We start from the raw sequence: 23,320 nt of genomic DNA on the forward strand, positions 1-23,320 counted from the left end.
ATTACAAACTGTTTGCCCACAAAGAAGCGGAAGTGGAGGGCCCTTTGGAAGCAGGAGGCAGGCACAGGATGAGAAGAAGCAGAGGTCCAAACAAACAGATATTAAGCCAGCCAGTGGAGAGAGGTGGGCACTCTCCAGAAGCATGGGCTGGGGTCAGGGCAAGGGAGATGGAGATGAGTCTTCTGGGGCAGCAGTTAATCACTGAGCTTCAAAGTCAATGCCAGATGTCACCCCTTAGGGCAGGATGGCTTCCACTGCAGGGAGCTCAGAGACACTCGTTGGACCATTTTCTAGCAATCACTGAAACCTGCCTCCCCTCTGAATATACAGCCTCCCTGGCCACCCTCTCCAGTACTGGTTGCACCTTCATTGATTTCCTTCTGCTCATTGGTTGAAGCAGGATAGTAGAATACCTTTTGCTCCCCATTGCCTCTTCCAGGTTCTGCTCTTACTGCCATCACTCACTGACCCTTCTTTCTTTGAGGTTCATGCTATTCATCTCTATCACCCAGTAAAAATCCTGATCACTTCACTTCCCTCCTCAACAAGTCCATACTTGGCTCGCCATTTTTCAGTCCTCCCCAACTCTTGCCTTTCCTAGCAGACTTCAACCTACTTATCGACTCTCCCTCAAACACCCTCAATATCCAGTTTCTCAACCCATTCACTTCCCATAAGCTACTCTTCCACCCCAACTCAGCCACACACAAAGATCATACCCTCGATCTTGTCATCACCCACAAATACACCACCTCCTGGTTCAAGAATTCTGAAATCTCTTTATTTGGCCACAACCTATTTGGTTTTCCACCTCTTCCTCTGCCTTCCATCACCAAACCCTATTCTTCGTTGACACCCTACTCTTCAGTCTCTTGACACTTCATTTCTCTCCTAGGCCATCTCTTCTCCATTAGCCACTTTCTCCTGTTTTCCCTATCTTGACCCTTTGGTAAACCAGTTCAACACTGCACTGTCCTCCTCTCTTGAGTTCCTGGCTCCCTTCTCACACCTCTGATTACACCCTGCCAAGCTTCAGCCTTGGATCACTCCTACCATCAGCCGCCTTTGCTCCCACACACATTCTGCTCAATGAAGAAGGAGAAAATCCCACACAACCATTCCAGCCGAGCCCACCACAAATTTGTGTTACACAACCTCACCTGAGTCCTCCCTGCTGCTTCTATATCACATTTATCAATTCACTTTCATCCCTCCTCAAGCCTCTCATAATTCCCCCTCCTCCTACTTTCTTAGCTGAAAACCTTGTCTCATATTTTACAGAAAAGATCGAGGTCATTCGTTGTGAGCTCCCCCTGCTCCCCTCTTCCTTATCTCATCACTCAGCTCTCTCTCTTTTGCCACGATCTCTTCTGTCAACCATATCTCACATGATGAGATGGCCTTACTCCTTACCAAGACTAATACCTCTACCTGCACAAGTGATCCCATTCCATCCTGTCTCTTCTAACAGATGCCCCCCTCTGTCATCCTCATTCTTTCTATCTCTTATCTTCCTATCTGTTGGCTTCTTCCCTACTGCCTATAACCATGCCTATGTCTCCCCCATTCTGAAAAAAACCTTCACTTGATCCTTCCGTGGTTTATATCTCTTCCATTTGTGGCCAAACTTTGAAAAGGCCACATTTACACACAATAGGTGCCTCCACTTTCTCTCCTTTCACTCACTTCTTGATCTGGCTTCTGACCTCATCATTCCACTGAAATTACTCTCTCCAAAGTTACCAATTATCTCCTAATTGACAAGCCTAATGGCCTTTTCTCAATCTTCTTTCTTCTTGACCTCTCTGCAACCTCTGACACTATTGATCCCCCTCTTCTCCTGGATAATCTCTTTCCTCTAGATTTTCAGAACATCACTCTCTCCTGATGCTCTGCTTACCTAACTGACTACCCCTTCTCAGGCTCCTTTGAAGGATCCTCCTATAGGTCATGCCCTCAAATGGTAGGTGTCCCAGAGGATTCTCTTTTGGGCTATCTCTTTTCTCTCCCTTTATATTTCTTCACTTGGTCATCTCATCAGCGACCATGGATTTAATTACCATTTATAGGCTGATGGTTTTCAAATCTTTCCTAACCTCTCTGCTGATCTCCAGTCTCACATCTCCAACATCCTTTCAGACATCTTGAACTGGATGTCCAGTGGACATTTTGATCTCAAAATGTGCAAAATTGAACTCCTTATCTCTCCCTCTAAACCCTTCCCCTCCCCTTCCTACCTTCCCTTTTTCTATAGAGGGCAACATTATCCTCCCAGTCCCTCAGGCTCACAACCTATCTTTCACCTACCCTTCCCACCCCCTCCAAGCTGTTGCTGATTTCACCTTTGCAACATCTCTTAATTATTCCCCCTTCTCTACTCTGACGTTACCCCCCACTCTAGCGAAGGCCCTCATTACCTCATGCCTGGATTATTGCCATGGCCTATTAGTAGGTCTGTCTGCCTCAAGCCTCTCCTCACTCCAATCCCTCCTCCATTCAGTCACTAAAGTGATTTTCCTAAAAACACGTTTGATCATGTCACACCCCCTCCCTCCCACTCAATATAACTTCAGTGGCTCCCTATTGCCTCCAGGAACAAATGCAAAATGCTGTTTTGGAATTAAAAATCCTTCATATCCTACCCGCCTCCTATCTTTCCTGTCTTCTTATACCTTACTCCCCAACACGTACTCTTCCATCCGGTGACACTGGCTTCCTGGCTGTTCCACAAACAACACTGTCCATCTCTCAGCTCCCTGAAGTTTCTCTGGCTGTCCCCCGTGTCTGAAATACTGTCCCTTCTCCACTCAGTCTACTGGACTACCTGACTTCCTTTAAGTCCCAACTAAAAGACCACCTCCTACAGGAAGCCTTCCCTAACCCTGCCTAATGCCAATGCTTTCTCTCTTTTAATTATTTCTTATTTATCCTGTATAGAGCTGTTTTGTATGTATTTGTTTGTATATTGGCTCCTCCATTAGCTAGTGAACTCCTTTAGGGCTTTTTGCCTTTCTATATCCCCAGCATTTAGTACAGTGCTTGGCCTACAGAAGGTGTTTAATAAATGTTTATTGATTGACTCAAGTTCCCACTATGTATCAGGTACTGTGCTAAATGCGTTACAAGTATTATCTTAGCCTTCACAAAAACCCTGGGAGGTAGGTGCTATCATTATCCCTATTTTATAGTAGAAGAAATTGAGTCAGACAGAAGTTAAGTGACTTGCCCAAGGTCACACAGCTTGTAAGTGCCTGAGGCCAGATTTGAACTCAAGTCTTCCAGGCTCAGTGCTCTATCCACTGGTTATGACATGTGTGAGTGAGGGGGTGGATTTTTCACACCCTGGGTTGAGGGGCTCCTGGCCAGGTCCATGAATTCCTGTCCCACTCTTGTAATGAAACAAACTTGGAACAGCAGAAAAGAACTATTAAAAATAAGCTTTGTTGATGCCTTTTGTTTCTATAGCAGTCATTTCCAGAAATCTTTCCTCTTTCTTGTCTTTAAAATTTGACACCTGTCTTCCCCCTTGTATCAAAGAAAAAAACTTTCCGCAATAACTGCCCCTGCCAGTGTATGCACCATCCTGCCCCAGTAGCTTCCTGCCTCTTTTCCAGGAAGGAGGAGGCACAAGCATCTTCGTTATGGGCCACTCATATTCTTGCTGTTTTCTTCCATATCATTCCTTCCATCCATCCTCCCTTCCCTCCATCCTCTTAGCTCCTGCATGAAGTGAAGGTAGGGCAATCTATCCACTCCTGATACTTCTGAGGTTTTAGGGGTCAGGGAATTCTTCTCACTTGTCTCTCAGCTCACAGTGACCCTGAGGCAAGTCCCTGGGGGCCACCCGGAGTCCCACCACCTAGTGAATGGAACAATGGAATGAGAGCCAGGAGATTCAAGTTCCAATCCTGGCTGCATCCTGCTTCCTAGAGATGTAATCTTGAACAGGCCATTCCCATTTTTGGGCCTCAGTTATGTCACCTGTTAAATGAGGGGTTTGGATTAGATATTCCCTAGGATCCCTTCCAACTCCAATAATACGTGAGAAGGCCAGAGGTCAGGGGAGGCCCTTGGGAGAGACTCCTCATATCCTCATATGTATTATATACACATATACAGATATATAGCTATCTATATGTATATCTATCCATCCATCCAACCATCTTTCCATCTATCTATCTATCTATCTATCTATCTATCTATCTACGCATATATAAATCCCTTTTTTCGCAGAACAGAGGGAAGGGGAAGGGAATGAGTATTTATTACATATCTACTATGTGCTAGGCACTGTATTAAGTACTTTTAAAATATTTTCTCATTTGAGAGGATGAGGCTCCTATTATAGGAAGCATAGATCAAGGCTCCAGTGTATATTGAGGGGTGGCCTCTGTAAGGGAAGGATTTGAAGGAGGGGGCCATATGAGCATACTCACCCTGGTCCCTTAGCAACCACCCCCAACCACTACAGCCAAGGGCTCTGTCCCACTTAACAGGGTGGAGAGATCCACCCTGTGTCTGAAGTCTTCCTGTCCCCCCTACCCCCCAACAGACTTTTTGCAGCCAAATGCAGCGGCTGCATGGAGAAGATTGCACCCACGGAGTTTGTGATGCGGGCCCTCGAATGCGTGTACCATCTCAGCTGCTTCTGCTGCTGCGTGTGCGAGAGGCAGCTTCGGAAAGGTGACGAATTCGTGCTCAAGGAGGGCCAGCTGCTCTGCAAGAGTGACTACGAGAAAGAGAAGGACTTACTCAGCTCTGTGAGCCCAGATGAGTCAGACTCTGGTGAGTCCCCAGCCTCCTACCTCTGGGAGGAGTCATGGGCTGATGGGGGTGGGGAGGATCAAGGGGCAGGGAGAGGATCAGTGTTGGTAGGAGGGAGGACAGGCCTACCAGGAGGAGGTGGCTTTGAACACCTCAGAGCCCACTGCCTGGGGTCTTCAGACCTTCCTGTCCCCCAGCCTGGTCCTCCGTGACTCTCAAACCCAATGAATCAGTCTGTTCACAGGCCACATCCCTAGGAGCGCTACTCTGAGGTTGGAACCACAGGCCTAGCTGGCCCCTTTAAATCACTAGGACCTGCCTTCCATGTTATAACAGAGGCTTCTTCTCCCTCAAAAACCCGTTGTCAGATTCCTCACTCTCATGACCTCATAGTGCCATAGGAGGGTAACATGCCCCTCAATATAGCGCTCCAGGCTCTATGGTCCAGTATTCAGTTGATCAGTCTGTCTCTTCATGACCCCATGGACCATAGCACACCAGTACTGTGTGTGAGGTTTTCTTGGCAAAGATACTGTAGTGGTTTGCCATTTCCTTCTCCAATTCCATCCCTACTGGTAAGCTAATGATGGGCTTGGGAGAAAAAGGACTTCCCTCTCTTTTGGTTAGAGGCCCAACCATTCAGGGACCTGTCACTGGCCATGGAACAGCAGAAAGTTGACTGCCTCTCAGGGCAACTGACTCTAAGGCTAGTTCCACTGACTTCTGCCTTGGTCAGATCAGATTGGAATGCTGTGTCCATATGAGGGGCAACACATTTTTGGAAGAGCACTGACATAATGATGCAGCAGTCAGGATGTGGTTGCTCCAGCCTCTCAACTGGTTGAAAGAATGGAGAATGTTTTGCCTAGGTAAGGAGGAATGTAGGAGAAACATGATTTTAAGTATTTTTGAGACAGTCAATGAAATTAGCTCCTTTATAAAGAGAAAGATTTCACTTCACATTAAGAACATTCTAATAATGAAAGCTGCCTGACATTAAAAGTGACTTTATTGTGTGGTAGTGAGTTCCCTATCAACAAAGATCTTTAAGTTTTGTTTCACTGGCACAATAGAGGGCACCTGCGTTAGTTGGGGGGAGGGGGAGCTGAAGGGGCATTGGGTAATAGGCCCTGTGGAACCCTTCTACCTTGAGAGTCTGAGGCTTGTGGAGGGGACACACAGCACCACAGGGGGAAAATGATGGAACTGAACCAAGGGAAGTACAGGGCAATGTGAGACACACTGGCTGTCTTAGTTCTCCAGGAGCTCAGAGCATGTAAAGGAGTGACCAAAGGGAGGGCTAATTTAAGACTTCCTGATACAGTTGAACCTGCAGCTTTGATTTAAATCAGTTGAGGGATAGAATGTGCCAGGTTGCAGAAAGAAGGCTGCTCTCTACTGACATCAAACCTTCATATATGGACAGATTGAGGGTGGGGAATAGGAGACATCCTGAGCCAACTCTCAGAGAGGTCAATTCTATACGTAAAAGGGAGGAGAGGAGCAGAAGCTGCCTCGGCATATGTTTCTCTCTAACATATCTACTCAAAAGAGCAAGAATATTGGCTCAAGACCCAGCCTGGTGACTTACTTGAGCAGGTTATTTCTCTGGACTTGAGTTTTCTCATCTGTAAAATGAGTCAGACTATTTGACTTTTTTTGTAATTGTTGTTCAGTAGCATCTGACTCTTCGTGACCTCATTTGGGGTTTTCTTGGCAAAGATACTGGAGTAGTTTGCCATTTCCTTCTCCAGTTTATTTTACAGATGAGGAAACTTAGGCAAGCAGGGTTAAGTGACTTGTCCAGGGTCACTCAGCTAGTACATGTAGTACAGGTCAGATTTGAACTCCAGACCTGGTTTTCTATCCACTGTACCATCTAGCTGCCCATACAACCTCTCCAGTGAAGCTGAAGACCTAGGTCAAGTCTCAGATCTACTCTTTCCTCTCTGTATTACTTCAGTTAAGGAGCTTAAGGTTCTTGAGCTTTGGTTTCCTCTGTAAAATTGAGACAATAAATTTGCCCTGCCAACCTCCCGGCGTTGTTGTGAAGAAGGAGTGAAGTCATGTTTGTGAAGCGCTTTATAGATTGTAAGGCGCTACATAAATGTAAATGATCGTTGTTATATCGATCCTATGAATTCCTGGCTCCAAACCTGGTCAGGATGGGCCATTACTACTGCTAGCTCCCAGAAGGAACTCAGGAAATAGATGTGCTGATTCTAATATCCAGCCCCTCTTTCCCTTTCCCACCCTCCAAAGTCTAGGTTCTATGCTCCTTAAGGCTTTTAAATATATATGTATGTATGTATATATATATGTTTTATATATATATATATATATATATATATATATATATATACATAGATTAGCATAGATGAGCAATAATAGGCTCTCTTTCCCTAAGATTTTCAGAGCACAACAGCCCTGTGAGGTAGACAGGCCTTCTCTTTACAGGAGAGGCCGTGGAGCTTCAGAGAGGGCTTATGACTTGTCAGTAGTCATTCAGCCAGGAAGTTGGAACCAAGACTCAAACCCATGTTTTCTGACACTGAGCCTAGTGTTCTATTAACTAAACCATGATTTGGAAAGAACATACTCTATCCGTGTCCATGTCATGTGTGCTTATGTGTGAACATCCTTCCTCTGAACTGTGAACTCCACGTGGGTAAGAGGAGTCTCTCATCTCTCTGTGTTCACCCACAAATGAGCACAGGTTTCTGTAGCTGCCGATCACTTGTCAAGTCCTGCTCATCCCGCCTCTGGCAGCATCTCCTCTCACTTATACAGACGCTACCCTAGCCCAGGCCCTTGTTACCTCTTAACTGAAATATTATAACAACCTCCTAATTGGTCTCTCCGCCTCCTCACTCCCTTCTCCAAATGCACTGAGACACAGCTGACAAAATAACTTCCTAAGATATGGGTCAGAACACGTCACTGATGTACTCAAAAGTCTTTAGTGGCTCCCTATTACTTGTAAGTATAAAATATAAACTCTTCAACCTGATATCGAAGGCCTTCCACAATCTGGCTCCTGCTTCCCTTTCCAGATCATTTCATATTTCTCTCCTTCACACATTCTATGTTGCATTTAAACTGGCCTCAATATTTCCTAACTCAGTATTCCATTTCCCATCTCAGTGCCTTTGCACAAGCTGTGCCTAGAATGCGATTGATAGTGTAGCTGAGGGTCCTCTCTCTCACCCCAAACCCCAAGAAAATGCATTAATCCTTGAGGCAAGAATTATTGGATTGTTTTGTTTTTGTATCCCAGTACCCATCAAGTTTAATAAATATTAACTTCATTGCACGTGGTGGGAGGGCCTGGATGAAGGACATATATTTTAAAGTGGGTTTTTGCCTAGGACATCCCACATTTCTCAATTCACTTCAATTTCTCTGCCCCTCAACTCCCACCCTACCTTCAATACCAAGCTATATTCTTCATTTTCTTCCTTCAAAACCACTTCCACATTTCTGTCTGCTGGAAATGGCCCCAGAGATGCTCTCTACTTTCACCATGTACTAAAACAAACATGTCAGCTTCCCTATTCCAGTTGAGGGCATCACTAACACAAGCCCAAAAGCCTGGGATCTTCCATCATAATCCCTTCTCCATTACCCGCCCTTGTCAAGTCTTAACAATTCTACCACCACAGTATGGGTACCCTTCTCTCACTTCACACTGCTACCACCCTAGTTCAGGCTCTCATCACTTCTCATCTGAACTATTTTAATCCATTCCTAACTGGTAGCCCAACCTCTAGTCTCTTCCCTCCAAAGCACCTACAGATGCATCTCCTGTTGTATCGGCCTGAACCCAGTTCTCTTCTGCTCACAAGTATTCGGTGATTCCCTATTAGGATCACACATAACTAGAGCTAGGTGAAACCTTAGAGGTCATCTCATCCAACCCCCTCATTTTACAGATGGGGAACCTGTGGTCCGGAGAAATGTGCCCAAGGATACACAGGTAGTAGATGACAGAACTCAGAACTCAGGTCCTGGTTCAGTGCTCTTCCCATTAGAGAATAAAATGCCAACTCCTTAATTTGACATTCAGGGTCCTTCCTAATTTGCCCCTAACCCACTTTATTAGTCTTCCCTCCTACTGTTTGCCTCCACACACCCTCTGCTGTAGCCACTTTGAACTGTTGGCTGTCCCCCTCATTTTCTGGCATCCTTAATTTTGCCCACATTTCTTACTCTGTGCCAAATCTCTCTCTGTCCTATCTTCCCCTCAATGCTCAGCTCAAACATCACTTCCTCCATGAAACACAATGCTTAGCACAGTGCCTGGCACATAGTAGGTGCTTAATAAATGTTTATTGATTGGTTGAAACCTGCTCTGATGTCCTCAGCTGTAAATTTATGTGTTTGAGTATAACCCACATAGGGTTTCTGTGTTGATGTGTAGTCAAATCTGCATGTGTATATGTGAGTGAGGGATAGTCAGTCAATAAACATTTATTAAGCATCCATTATATGCCAGGTGGGGCAGCTGGGTAGATAGCGCACAGGGCCTGGAGTTAGGAAGACCTGAGTTCAAATCTGGTCTCAGACATGTACTAGCTGAGTGACCCTGGGCAAGTCACTTAACCCTGTTTGCCTCAGTTTCTTCATCTGTAAAATGAGCTGGAGAAGGAAATGGCAAACCACTCCAGTATCTTTGCCAAGAAAAACCCAAATGGTGTCACAAAGAGTTGGATATGACTGAAATAGCTGAGTAATAACAATGTGTGCCAGGCAGTGTGATACAAATATGAAAAACAAAGATAGTCCCTGCCCCCAAGGGGCTTACTGTCTAACAGGGGAAAAACCCACAAAAATGCTCAAAGTGGCAGAGTGCAAGAAGAGATGGTAGCCAATGGTAGATCATGATGGAGAAGTCAATCAGAGAAGTCTCCAGAGAGTACAGCTGGGTGAGACATGGGGAGATGTCTGAACTGGGCTTTCACCTTCGCCCTCCAATCAGAGGCAGAAGATAATGATGAGGTGGAGTAGCAAGGAGATGAGATGTTACAGGATGATGAGGTTTTCCCGATAACGAAGCTTCCTGGGGCATGCTCTCAGAGTAGTGCAGCCAGGTGAGAAATGGATGACAGCATAGACATGTACATTATACGTATGTACATGGATGGATGGATGTACGTGGGCATAGGAATATGCATTGTGTTATGGACAGTAAGTTATAGATGATAGATAAAAAGGTGATCTTGTGAGGGGAGAGTTTCTGACATAATCACAGGTCCTTGATGTAATGACATTATTTGTGCAAATGAATTTATGTATTTATGTCTATATGAGTGTGCCTCTTCCCTGTCAATCATCTATTCCTCCAGAGTCTTCACGGAAGCCCTTGTGACTTCCCCTTGGGTATCTTGGTCTCTGACCCTGGTATTGGGGGTAGGGAGGCCTTTAGGGGGAAAAGGGAGGCCACAACAGACTAGCATAGGGGGAAGAGCCTTGGTCCTGAGTTCAAGCTCTGCCCCTGAAGCTTCATAGCCGTGTGACCATGGACACCCCCTTCCTCTCTCAGAGCCTCAGTTTCCCATCTGTAAAATGTAGATAATGACGTATGTGCTATTCTCTTTCTTATAGTGGTGAGGCGAGTGTTTTGTAAGGCACTGGAGAAATGGGAATTAGAGTTATTGTTAATACTTTCCCCCACTGCCCATCTCAGATGGAGAAATAAACTCAAATAGGAGAAGCAGATTGACCAGTTGGAGCCACTGTCTGAGGGGACCAGGGAGTTGACTCTGAAGCTTTATCTAGGACTACGGTGGTTTATTAGAATGTGCCTCTTCCTGGATCCATCTTTTCCTACTCCTAGATGGCTTCACAGGCCCCTAACTATGTCCCCAATGTGTTGCCTGCAGTAAAAAGTGATGAGGAAGACGGTGACGTGAAGCCAGCCAAAGGCCAGGGTGGCCAGGGCAAAGGCAGTGATGATGGCAAGGATCCTAGGAGGCCGAAGCGGCCCCGGACCATCCTCACCACACAGCAGAGGAGAGCATTCAAGGCCTCCTTTGAAGTTTCCTCCAAGCCCTGTCGAAAGGTAAGTCCTCTCAGGTACCTCTGCTATGCCAGTAACAGAGACTGCCTCTTCTTTTCTGGTCATACTCCCTCCTATCCTGACTTGGGAGAATGCAGGCTCTTACCCTGTCCCTCCCTCTTCAGCTGACCCTCCAAGAGTCCCTGTGTCCCTGGGGCAGAGAGGCCTGGAAGTTGGCTCTCTCTTTCTGATTAATCAAGGTGGGGCAGTCCTGAACATGAGGTCGGAAGACCTGGGTTTGAATCCTGACTCAGACAGAACAGTTGTGTGACTTTAATTTGGCAAGTCAAAAATGGAATAGGCTGCCTGAGATAGGAATGGCTTCTCCCTGCCTGGAGGTTTTCAGATTGAGGCTGTGAGGAATATTGTAGAGAAGATTCATGCTGATGTATGGACTAGATGCCCCCTGAGCAAGGATCTGGAGGTCTAAAGAAGAGGAGACAAGATCATTGTCTTCAAATATTTGAAGGATCATTATGGGGAAGATGCATAAGATTTGTTTTGTTTGTCCCAAGAGGGCAGAAAATGCACCCCTCCAACTAGGAATATCCCACTTGATAGGAGGATTAAAGTCCTGGAAGCCTTCGTAAGGCCATATTTCTAGATCTCTGCCTGGCTCTTTCCATATCAAGGTTTATTTCTCATGAGAGAGGCTGAGTCAGCTTGGGGCCATTCTGGGAGGTAAAAGATAGCTTGGAGGTGGGGGATACAGGGAGCTGACTGGGGCTTCCTCTCAATCTGAGCAGGTCAGAGAGACACTCGCCGCTGAAACAGGGCTCAGTGTCCGCGTGGTCCAGGTCTGGTTCCAGAACCAGAGAGCCAAGGTGAGTAAGCGACTACTTCATTTTTACTTCCCAGCTCCCCTCCCACTTCTCCCCTCTGGTTCTCCCTACCTCCCCCTCCAGCAGTCAGGGCCAGTGGGGAGGTGGGTGGGGGCTGCATTTCCATTGATATAGCCTGTCTTCCTTTTGTGCAGATGAAGAAACTGGCGAGAAGGCACCAGCAGCAGCAGGAGCAGCAGAACTCACAGCGGCTGGGGCAAGGTGTGTGTGTGTGTGTGTGGTCTCTCAGTGCTACAGGGGTAAGGGGACCAGGCAAACAGAAGAGGCAAAGGCCTCTTCTGTTGGGAAAAAATGAAGGCCGAGGGGTGACATGATCAGAATGTATACATTTATCAAGGGCCCTGTTTCCCTGAACCACAGTCCCTAGAAACAAGAAGACAAATTACAGGTCAGTTCTGTCCAGCTTAGAGCAGGCTCAGCAGCACCTCTCCTGAAAGGTGGTATGCACTGAGAATATTAGGAAGCTTAAAAAGATAAGTAAGGCTCCTGAATAGGGTACACAATAGCTGCCTATTAAAGAGTGTTAAGGGTGTTTGGGACCCAGCCCTGACTTCAGAAGTGAACATAAGATTTAAGGACTTAGTCGGGGAAGGAATTCTAGAAATCATATAATCTAGGGGCTTTTAACCCAGGGTCTCTGAACTTGTTTTCAAAAATATTTTTAAAATTTATTTTTAATTTTTAGTTTACAACACTCAATTCCACAAGTTTTTGAGGTCCAAATTTTCTCCCCCTCCATCTCCTCCCCCGCCCAAGACAGCATGTAATCCGATATAGGTTCTACATATACCTTCACATTAAACTTATTTTCACAATAGTCAAGTTGTAAAGAAGAATTATAACCAATGGAATGAGCCATGAGAAAGAAGAAACAAAACCAAAAAAGAAAAAAAAAGAGAGAGCAAATAGTTTGCCTCAATCTACATTCAGACTGTAGTTCTTTCTCTGGATATCACTGGTTTTAAAATAATCCTATGCATTTTATCTTATGCATTTAAAAACATTATTAGGAGAAAAGGGCCCATATCAGACTCTCAAAGAAGCGAGAAAAAAGATCGAGAATCCACAGGAATCATACAAAAAAGATTGAGAATCCATGATCTCATTCAACACCACTCCCCCATTTTATATTTGAAGGAAGTGGAGCCCAGAGAAGGGAAAGAACTTAACCATGGTCCCAAAGCTAGTAAGTAGCAAAGCTAGAATTTGATCCCAGACCCTTAGGGTTCAAACCCACTGCTCTTTGTCCTTTCCTTTCCTGTGGTATCCAGACTTGAGGCTAGGATGGATGTTTTGGTGTTCTCTGGTGGAAGGAGGGCAGAGGTCTATAAAGTAGTCCACACTATGAAGGCTTGAAGGATGGGCTAAATCTGATAAGGTGAATTTAATCAGGATAAATGTAAAATCCTACACTTAGGTTCAAGTAATCAACTACCTAAGTATGGGATGAGGTGGGTGGGAGGCATAGCGGGGCAATGTTTTTCTTGAAAAAGATCTGGGAATTTTAATGAATTGCAAGCTTACTAATAAGTCAATAGTATAACTCAGCTGCTAACAAAACTTCTTTAACAGGCTGCCTTAACAGAGATGGGGGTGGGGGATTGGTAATGTCCAGAAGGAGGGAAAGGAAAGTCTTCTGCCCCGGCTAGGTCATATATGGAGTATTGTGTTCCACACTGGGTGTCGCATTTTAGAGAGGACATTGACCATCTAGAGCAGGGGTGGGGGAACCTGTATCCTCAAGGCCATATGTGGCCTTCTAGGTCCTTGGGTGTGATCTTTTGACTGAGTCCAAGTTTTACAGAACAAATCCTGCTCTAGAGCATGTCCGGAAGAGGTTGACAGGACTGGAGACTACCACATAAGAATCAGTTAGTGGGAGATGTTTTGCCTAGAGAAGAGAAGACTTATAAGGAACATTATAAGTATCTTCAGTTAGCTGAAGGGCTTTCATATAAAAGAGATTAGACTCTTGCTTGGTCCCAGAGAGAAGGACTAGGGCCAGTGGGCAGATGGACTTGGGCTCCAAATAAGGAAAAATTACCAGCTATAATTATCCAAAGAATCCTTGGGAGCCAATGAGTTCTCCATCTCTGGAAAAATCTTCAAGTGAAGGCTGGATAGATCCTCGTCAGAGGTGATGTAAAGGGCATTTTTGTTTAGGTACAGATTTGACTAATAGATGCCCTCTTAGATGCCTTTCACCTCTGAGATTCTGTGTCCCCAGGGTTGAGGCACAGGGAACCTTTTCCTTGTTAAACAGTTCTGGGAAAGGAGCTGAAGCTCTTGTCTGAAGTGGAGTTATGTATCTCCAGAAGTGAGAGGACTGCTTTCATGAGAATGACCACGAATGGTGGTGTCTCTGCTTTCCCTGGATTGCACCCTTGAGATGGGGTCCTGGGATCAGAATCTCATCAATCAATCAAAAAAAATAAGTGTTTAACACGTGTCAGGCATTATACTGGATGGTGGGAATACGAAGACAAAAGGGAAATACCCCTGCCTCCAATGAGCTTACAATCTATTTAAATGCCTAAGTATTCTTCCCTGCTTTTTTGCTGACAATGAGTTTCAGTGTCTCTGTCTGGTCACTATGGTTCTTGCACAGCCCTGGGCATATGTTTGGGGGAGGGGGGAGCAGTGAAGGACTTTCTCATGTCCCTACAGAGGTCCTGTCTAATCGAATGGAAGGAATGATGGCATCATACACACCACTGGCCCCACCCCAACAGCCCATTGTCGCCATGGAACAGAGTACCTACGGTAGCAGCGACCCTTTCCAGCAGGGCCTCACGCCTCCTCAAATGCCAGGTGACCACATGAACCCCTATGGTAAGCCACCAGCCCCACTGCCCTGTGGCCCCAGGGTACCCCAGCCCCTCCTAATAAGGTCCCAGGCCCTATGTCCCCTGTCCTCCATATCCTGGGCTCCTGGTCCCACCACTAGGGCTCCAGGGCCCATGTTTCTGAGCTCCCTTAGCGCCTCCCAGCCCCACATCCCTTCATTCCCCATGATTCTGGCCCTACCACTAGGGTTCTCAGGAAAAGAATCCCTAATCCACCCTGCTCCTTCCCCCACTGCCAGCACCATATCTCATATGTTACCTGGGAGCAAAAATTAGGAAGTGCCAGGTGACCAGCCCACCCTACCTTTACCCCTACCCCAAACCAGGCCACTCCAACTCAGCAGTAAATAAGTCAGACCTAGTTCATCTTCTCCTGATAGCAGTAAAAGAAATCAGGACTGGCCCTCCCCCTCACCCATTCTGTGCCCTGGCACAGACTTTCCCTGGATCAGGCTCTGGGGGCTTCCTTGGGGCTGGAGGCTTGAACCTGGCACTTTGGAGGAGTCTTGGGAGGGACCCTTATTTGGAGGCAGTAGGGGGTCATTTCTTAGTACCACAGGTGTGCCAGAGGCCACAGAGAAACAAGAGAGAGAAAAGAGAATCATCTGGGTGTGGGGGAGGGCTCAGAACTTCTCTTGGAGAATGTACAGGCACATGGAGACCTCTCCTAGGTCTCCTGATGTCCCTAGACCAATAGAAGAGATATTACATGTTCAGGAACCTATGGGATGGCAGGCCCTGGTCATCCTATCTTTTCTACCCCTATACAGTGGCCAGGGGCCCATGTGGTTCTATACTTGCTGGGGAGGGGTCCCTAGGGACAAGGGACAAGGCTCTGACCCAGTGTCTGCTCCTCAGGAAACGACTCCATTTTCCACGACATTGACAGTGATACCTCCTTAACGAGTCTGAGCGACTGTTTCCTGGGCTCCTCCGACGTGGGCTCCCTCCAGGCACGAGTAGGGAACCCCATCGACAGGCTCTACTCCATGCAGAGTTCCTACTTCGCATCCTGAGAGAGAATGGAGCCCCAGGGCTGGCCAGAGGGTAGAGGAGGTGGGCAGGCCAGCCGTGCTGCCCAGACAGACTCAACAGCCATATGGTGCCCAGCCCTCCCAAATGGCCTGGCCCGTCTTTGCCGGGCCCCTCCCAGCCGTTGTGGCTCCTGCAGCTCCTGGCCCAGCCCAGGTGGCTCCCAGGGTTTCCAGCCCATCTTCTGTGGCTCCCACCTGGGCTGCCCTGAACAGGGGCACAGAGGAGCCTGGGTCCAGGGGTTTTTCTTGCTGATAGAGACCTATCACCCTAAAGGAGCCCCCAGGCAGGGCACATGGACAGACTGGCCGCCTGCCCCTCTGCCTCTCCCCCAACACTCTCCTCTGCCCTCAGACCCCTCCCAGAGGGCTTCCTCTTCCTCCTCCCGGTCGTCCTCGTCCTCCTCTTCCCGGTCTTTTTTTGGAAGCTTAAATTCGATATATTTTTTTAAAACCCCTCCCCTCATGAACGACACCTGCTGTGGCCCTGCCCCCAAGAGAACCCCCTTCCCTGGCAGAGGCCCCACCCCTCACTGCATGCCCCAAAACTCTTAATCGTGGACAAGTTGCCAGTTAGCCTGTGAGAAGTGAACGTATCTGTGTCGAGTGGCTTGGTTTCTTATCTCTCCTTCCTCCTCTCCCTCCCCCTGCCAGGGTCAGGCCTGGCCAGGGCAGAGGCTGGCATACTGGGCTAGAGGAGTCTGGGCCTCCAGGCTTCTCTCTCTAGGTTTTCCATTTGGAGACATCACTAGCTTTGTATCCTGTAAAGCTGCCCCTTCAGGGTCGAAACAGAGATGGGAGGTGGGGCAGGTTCCCGGCAGGGGCATTTCAGAGGTGCTTTTCCTCTCCTTCCCTCTCCTCTCCACACCGCCCCCCCCCCCGGGCCCCAACAAAGCCTCACCTTTGAAAAAGCCTGCCTCGTTTCCAGAAGGCTACTGGGACATTATGTGTCAGGACTGGTTCCCTCAGGCACTGGCAGAACCCTGCACTAGGTCTAGAATGTTAGAGCTGAGAAGGACCTAAGAGTCATAGCCCAGCCTGCTTCATTTTACAGAGGAGGAAACTGAGATACAGAGATGAGAAGCAACTTGACCATATAGAGAGTGAGTGGTCCAGTGGGGCTTAGAGCCTCGCTGTACCACATTGTATCCCCTTCCTCAATCCACAGCAAGGAGGGAGAAGGGAAGGGTGGTGGTGTCCCAGGAGCTCGTCAGTGTATGCGCAGAGTGAAAGGACAGGAAGCAGGAGGGAGTTTCATGGGAGAAGAGGTGGACCTAGGCTACCTGAGGCCATTGGGGATAGGGGATGGAGGGGCTCACTCCAAAGGAACACAGCTTTTCCCTTTGCTTCCCCTTCTCCTCTTTTTTCTCAGCCCAGCTCCCACTTCCCCAGTTTACAAACGTGAAACAAAGTTCCTGACCCCTAGCTGAGAAGGACCCTGGGAGCTGCAAAGAGATGAGTGATGACCTCACACTCACAGCCCACCTTTCCCCATCAGCGAGAAACTCAATTTAGAAACAGCAGGGAGGGGAATCCAAAATCTTTGCCAAGGAGAAGGGCCTACGAGGAGATAGACACAGGACTCCTTCCCATCAGCCTCTACCTGTCTGCCCAATCTCTAAGAAGAGGAGTTAGAGATGGATGGGAGAGAGTCAGGGGGCTGAGGAGGAGGTGAAGGGAAGGTGCAGTGACCTAGTATTCATATTTTTTCACTGAATTCTTCTAGCCTGGCATGGAGAGAGTGCTAGAAAAGGGAGAGGCAAATCTTGTGGCTTGAGTATTCCAGGCCTCAAACTACCAGACAGTGACAGAGAAGAATGAGCCAGCTTGGAGGACAAAGAAAGAGACACATTCTTCAGGAAGAAACCTGGGGGACAGGGAGCAACCTGGGACACAGAACCTCAGAACTGGAAGGAACTTCAAAGGACATCTAGTCCAACTCCTTTCTGAATGGGAATCCTCACTTCACTACCTCCTCCTTATTAGGAAATTTTTCTTTAAATTTTCCTCTTTGTAATTTCCACCCCTTGCTCCTAGTCCTGTTGCCAAACAGGAGAATCTAATTCCTCTTCCAATGAGAGCACTCCAAGTACTTGAAGACAGCTATTGTGTCCCCCTCCTCCTCCCCCTTCCCTTTCCCAAATCTTCTTCAGACTAAAAATCCCCTGTTCCTTCAGTGGATCCTTCCATGGCATGGTCTCCAGTCCCCTCAGCATCCTGTTTACCATCCGCTGAATGTGCTTGTCAATGACTCTCCTAAGATGTGGCATTCTGAACCAGACACAATACCCACGTGCAGTTTGACCACAGGAGAGGGTTATGACCTCCCTCTTTTTCCAACCCTGGGCTTCTCTTTATGCAGCATCAGGAGGAATTAGCCACATTGTGTACGATGTCACTCTGACTTATATCGAGCTTGCAGTCCAATAAAACCCACCAGTCTTTTTACACACACACACACACACACACACACACACACATACACACACACACACACACACAGAGCCAACCACCCCTCCTTGTGCTGCACTTGGAAAGCTGATTTCTTTTTAACCCCTAAAAGGAACTTTACGTTTCTATTAAATTTCATTGTATTAGATTTGGCTCAGTGTTCTAGGTTTTCGAGGTCTTTTTTGGATACTGACTCTGTGATGCAACATTACCTCTCCCTCCCAGCTCTGCCACCTTCGAGTCTGATCATCTATTGATTCATTCAAATCATTAATAGAAATGATAAATAGCATACCAGGCCAAAGAAAGAGCTCCAGAGCATTCCACCAGGGACCCCTCTCCAAGCTGACATCCATTAGTGAGGATTCTTTGGGTTTTGTCATTCAACCAGTTTAAAATCCAAGCTGTACTAGCATCCAATCTTTTGTCAAATGTTTTGGGGAAAATCCAGGAACTCTATATCTATGGCAATCCCCTGATCCACCCATCTACTAAAGCTATAAAAAAGAAAAGAAAATGAGATGTCACATATGACCTGCTCTTGATGAATCCTTGCTGACTCCTTTTCTGAAAGCTCAATTCAGCAAACATTTATTAAGCAGCTACAGTATAATGTGCTAAACTTTGAGGACACCACGGGAAAAAATGACAGAGTTCTTGCCCTCGTGGTGCTTACTTTCTCATAAACCCACCTTTTAGAAATATGTTCTAAAATTTTGCTAGCAATTAAATTTAAGGTAACTGCCCTAGAGTTAACAGATCCTAACCTTTTCCCTTTAAAAAATGGAATATTTGCCCACCTCCAGGCCTGTGTCGCTTTCTCATTCTCTAAGATTTTTTAAAAATCACCCACAATGACTCAGTAATTCTCTCCTCTAGCTCTTTCAGTACCCCAACTGTAGGTCTTCTGGGCCTTGTAACTTGAACCCAAGGAGAGCAGCTAGATATTCTCTTTAAAAAAAATTAGTGGTATCTTTGTTTTCATATCACTCTCATTTCTGAATATATCTCTCCCTACTCCCTTACTTGATAAGCCAGGCTTTGACAAGAGGAATAAAAAAGAAGGGCAGGGAGCAGTTCTGTAGAACTAACCAATTTATTGATCTATTCTGACAGTATATACAAGTGCTGAACCTGGAGTTCGGAAAACCTGAGTTCAAATCTAGCCTCAAAAACTTATTAGCTAGTCGTGTGACCCTGGCCAAGTCACTTCACCTCTGTCTGCTTCCAGTTCCTCTACTGTAAAATAATATATATATATACATATATAATGTATATTATGTATATACATAATGTATAATAACAGCACCTACCTCAGGGCTGTTGTAAGGATCAAATGAAATAATATTTGTAAAACATGGCACATAGTAGGTGCTTAATAAATGCTTGTTTCTTTCCTTCCAGAGTCTCCCAATTCAGCTAAGGACAGGAAGGAAGTACATTTGTCTCTTCTTTTTCTAGAGCTGCTAAGCCTGGTCATTATAATTACACAGTGTTTCTTTTTGCAGTTTTATCCTTTAGCTAGGTACTCTCCGACCATCTTGCTTATCTTCAGTTCCGACTCCCTGCTAACCATTTTTGTCACATTCTTTCTAGGTCATTGTTATTGGTGGGGGAAAAAACAGCAGTAATCTCTGCTCCCTCTTTGTCTTCTATTATCATCATCCATTCTTTCCTGAGCATACTTGGATCCTGTCCCATCCTGAATCTTCTTCATGTTCCCAACAAAGCTTTTTAAAAAGCCCTCACCCCTCTTTTGTGTTATTCTTTGCTTTCATCACCAGCTTCAGCTCATTTGGGGTTTTAAGGCTTGTGACCCTGTTCTTATCCAACTGTGTTACTCTTTTGTATTCATACTTGGTAGCTGTCCTTGTTCCTGAGAGTTACAGGATCCTAGATCCTGTCTATCCTATAGCTGAAAGGTACCTTAGAGGCCAAGCCACCCATTCTACAAATTAGAAAACGGAGATCCAGATAGGAAAAGGGACTTTCCCAAGGTCACCCAGGTGGTAAATGGCAGGTCCCTTAACTCCAAAACTCATAAGAGTATCACATTTCTATCTTCTATACAGGGTTTTAAAAAATGTAAGGTAGTTTATGAGTTCCCTATGCATCCACGTTGGTCTCTAGACAATTTCTTCTTTTCTCCTTCACTGGAATTGTTTTTGGTTTTGTCTTCAAAATATCATTCTTACGAGCTTCCCATTTCTCTAGGAATGACTTCCCTGGCCTGGAACATGGTGGCAGAAGGGATGGGCTGGCAGATCTAGGAGAGAGAGAAAAAGGAGGGAGAGACTTAGGAAGGAAGTTGGTGATTTGGATAAGGAAGATACCAAGAGCGTGGGACAAAAGACCTGGGACACAATGCTTTCCTTGGCATGGACAGAGCTGCCTTGGCATACCCTGAGCAGTGAGGAATCCAACACAGCCTTGAGAGTCTGGCTCCAAATTTAGCAATACAACTTCATTAGCTACTTGCCCCACCTCAAGGCTTTGCCAGATCAGGTCTGTCCTGGTGCCTGGAGTCACTTTCACATATCTTTTTTAAATTTATTTTGTGACCAGTCCACAACACTCAGTTCCACAAGCCCTTGAGCTCTAAACTTTCTCTCCTCCCCCAAGACGGCATGCAATCTGACACATATACCCCCACACCAAACCCATTTGACAACAGTCAAGCTGTAAAGAAGAACCACAACCAATGGAATGAACGACATGTATATTTTGAATATGAGCTAGGTGTGTAGAAACTCAGCAGGGACATCAGAATGCCACTTGTTGTAGGCATCTCCCTAGGATCAGAACATTTAGAACTGGAAGGGACCTTAGAGGTTAATTAGTCCAATTCCCTTCTGTTATCAATGAGCAAACAAGGCTTAGAGGGAGTGACTTGGGTAAGGTCACATGGTAGTAAGTAGTCAAGCCTAGATCCTTTTTCTCTAAATCTAATGCTGTTTCTACTATACCATATTCTTAGTTCTAGTCCCAGTTAGAACAAGGACCTACTCTTTCCTCAGCCTCTGCCCAGACATACAACCAAAGAATGACCTCAACCAGACATAACCCGTATAGTACAGGGTTGGGGTACATCTTTCACTCTTCTAAGAGTCTTGTTTTTCTCCAGGCCTGGGCCTCAGCCCTGCTCCCCGAGGACAGACCTATGGAAGAGAGAATCAAAATGTTGTCAGGCTAAGAGATCCTTCAGGTCCTCCAGTTCTCCTTTTATAGAGGAAGAGATTGAGTACAACAAGAGGATGGATTTGCCCAAGGTTAAGTACCTAGCTGGTAGTAAGTTGACCCATGTCTCCTGACTCAAACTCCATTGCCCTTTCCACTAATAATTATGGCACCCAATGATCATCTACTATAGGCCCAGCATTTCCATAGGCATTTCAGGGGATGGAACATCAGGGTTTTTTCTCGTACAGGTCTATGACCCTGTTGGAAAAGCAAGACCATCCTCTACGAAACGATTCGCAAATGTTTCAAGACAGATGTTTTGATGAACTGTGCAATGCAAAAACTAAGTACTGTAGAGAGGAGGATACAAGTGTTCAGGAAAGACAGGGTGGGGAGGTGGGAATTAAGTTAGACCTTGAAAGTAAGAGAAGAATCAGGACAGGTGGGGTGCAGAGGGGACTGAGAAGCACTGAGAGAGGTAAACATGGCCAGTGTGTGTGACAATGGGGAAATCAGCCTGGCTGGAGCCAAGAATTTGCACTGAGGAGTGGTGGGAGCCACTGAGCCTTCTGAGGAGTGGATCCTGAGCTACAGCAGGGAGGCTGGGGGAGTGGAGTCTACTGACCTAGTCTCAGTCTATCTCAAGAACCTTAGTATAGACATGAGCATATGTGGGAAAAGCTACTTCTTGTTTCTTCCTCCTTCCTCTCTCACCATCAGTAGGAGGAGCCCAGAAACTAGATGAGAGAGCCTTAGCAAGGACAGTATAGAAGCCCTGTGCCTTGGATGGTGTCACTACAATCTGTCACCTACAACTCCAGAAGGCTGATGGTGCCTAGAGCATCTACTTTGTATTTTAGCTCAATGCCACTTTTGAACTGGATATTCTTGGGGGACTCACTGCCTCCGTGTAGCTGGTCATCTGAGCCCTGCCCTGTGGGGATCAGGGAGGTCAGTGTCCATTCCCAGAAGAACCATCCCCTAGGGAGGAAGTGGAACAGGAGTTAATGAGAGATTGAGCCCTCTTGCCTTGCTTCTAACCTTGCTCACCCCATCCCCTTACCTGTCTCTGATCCTCAAACCAAGGTACTTCTCAAGACCTCCCTGATCACTCCCACCAACAAAATTCTGCCTCTTCTTCTCCAGCCCAGACTCAGCCTGTCCACTTCCCCTTCCACTCCTGCCAGCCCAGAGAAAGGGTAGCAACCTAGTTTCTTCCTGAGCTGACTAGGGGTGGGGGCCTGAGATTCCTCCCAGACAGGAGTAGCCACCAAAATAACTGGATGAGAGGGCAGAAACACCCAAGGCTAGAGGGACACGAACCCTCACACATACTCGGGCATATTCATGGGCACGCACATGTGCATACTTAAACACCACCGTGAACTCTCATACATTCCCATCTACAGACACCACACATATACACATGTGCACACATACTTTATGGGGTTAAATGGTGACTGCAAAGGGACTCAAAGTTATTTAGGACTTTGGAAACTTTGATTCTCAAGAGATCATCCTTGCTCGGGCCTCTGTCCTGTGGCTGTGCCCATCTCTTCCTTTGTCTTTGGCTCTCATTATTTTTTTCTATCTCTCTTTTTTCTGTCTGTCTCCATCTCTGTCACTCTCTCTCTTTCCTTCACATCCATCTGTCCTTCTGTCTCTGTGTCTCAGGTGTTCCTGTGTACCCTGTAGCTGAGGTGACGCTGTTGTTTAACTTGTACAGAATCTCACTGCCCAAACCCCCTACCCTTAAGCCTTGCTCCCCAACCCCCTCTCTGGTGTGCATAGGCTGACATTTTTATTTAATAACTCGTCATTGTTAAGTTATTTATTAGAGTTTACAACGTCCTTTTGCCACTCTCTCCCTCCATCTCCCCCTCCTTCTCCCACTCCAACCCCCGGCCCTCCCAGTCCAGCCGGGTAACAGTGTCCGGGCCTCCTGGCCCTCAAGCTCATAACCTCTCGCTTCTCCCTACAAAAAGAAAAAAAAAGAAAATGGAAAAAAGACAACACTTCAGTATATTTGTAAATAAACCAACCTGTACACGCATCTTGTACTTCTGCTTGAGAAGCTCGGGTGGGGACCAAAGAAGAGGGTCTGAGTCAGGAAAGAGAGACCAACTCTTCATCATGGAGGACCAGAAC

The 23,320-nt window shown here is 46.5% G+C and overlaps 1 protein-coding gene across 3 annotated transcripts in view; it reads left to right on the top strand.

The window, feature by feature from the left end:
* LMX1B (LIM homeobox transcription factor 1 beta) overlaps positions 1 to 18,493 on the top strand; it is a 178,589-nt gene extending 160,096 nt beyond the window's left edge. Inside the window, exons 3-8 of one of the 3 annotated variants that reach the window (XM_036752671.1) lie at positions 4,553 to 4,785; positions 10,647 to 10,825; positions 11,569 to 11,646; positions 11,799 to 11,865; positions 14,332 to 14,475; positions 15,369 to 18,493. In XM_036752671.1, coding sequence (XP_036608566.1) covers positions 4,553 to 4,785; positions 10,647 to 10,825; positions 11,569 to 11,646; positions 11,799 to 11,865; positions 14,332 to 14,475; positions 15,369 to 15,526 — 859 coding nt within the window. In that variant the 3' untranslated portion in view covers positions 15,527 to 18,493. Of the gene's footprint in view, positions 1 to 4,552; positions 4,786 to 10,646; positions 10,826 to 11,568; positions 11,647 to 11,798; positions 11,872 to 14,295; positions 14,497 to 15,368 lie in introns of all 3 variants that reach the window. The other 2 variants (XM_036752668.1, XM_036752670.1) reach the window with 2 other exon arrangements.
* The last annotated feature ends 4,827 nt before the right edge of the window (positions 18,494 to 23,320 follow it).

The sequence above is a fragment of the Trichosurus vulpecula genome, chromosome 3 (assembly GCF_011100635.1).
Source record: "Trichosurus vulpecula isolate mTriVul1 chromosome 3, mTriVul1.pri, whole genome shotgun sequence".
Taxonomy (NCBI): Eukaryota; Metazoa; Chordata; class Mammalia; order Diprotodontia; family Phalangeridae; genus Trichosurus; species Trichosurus vulpecula.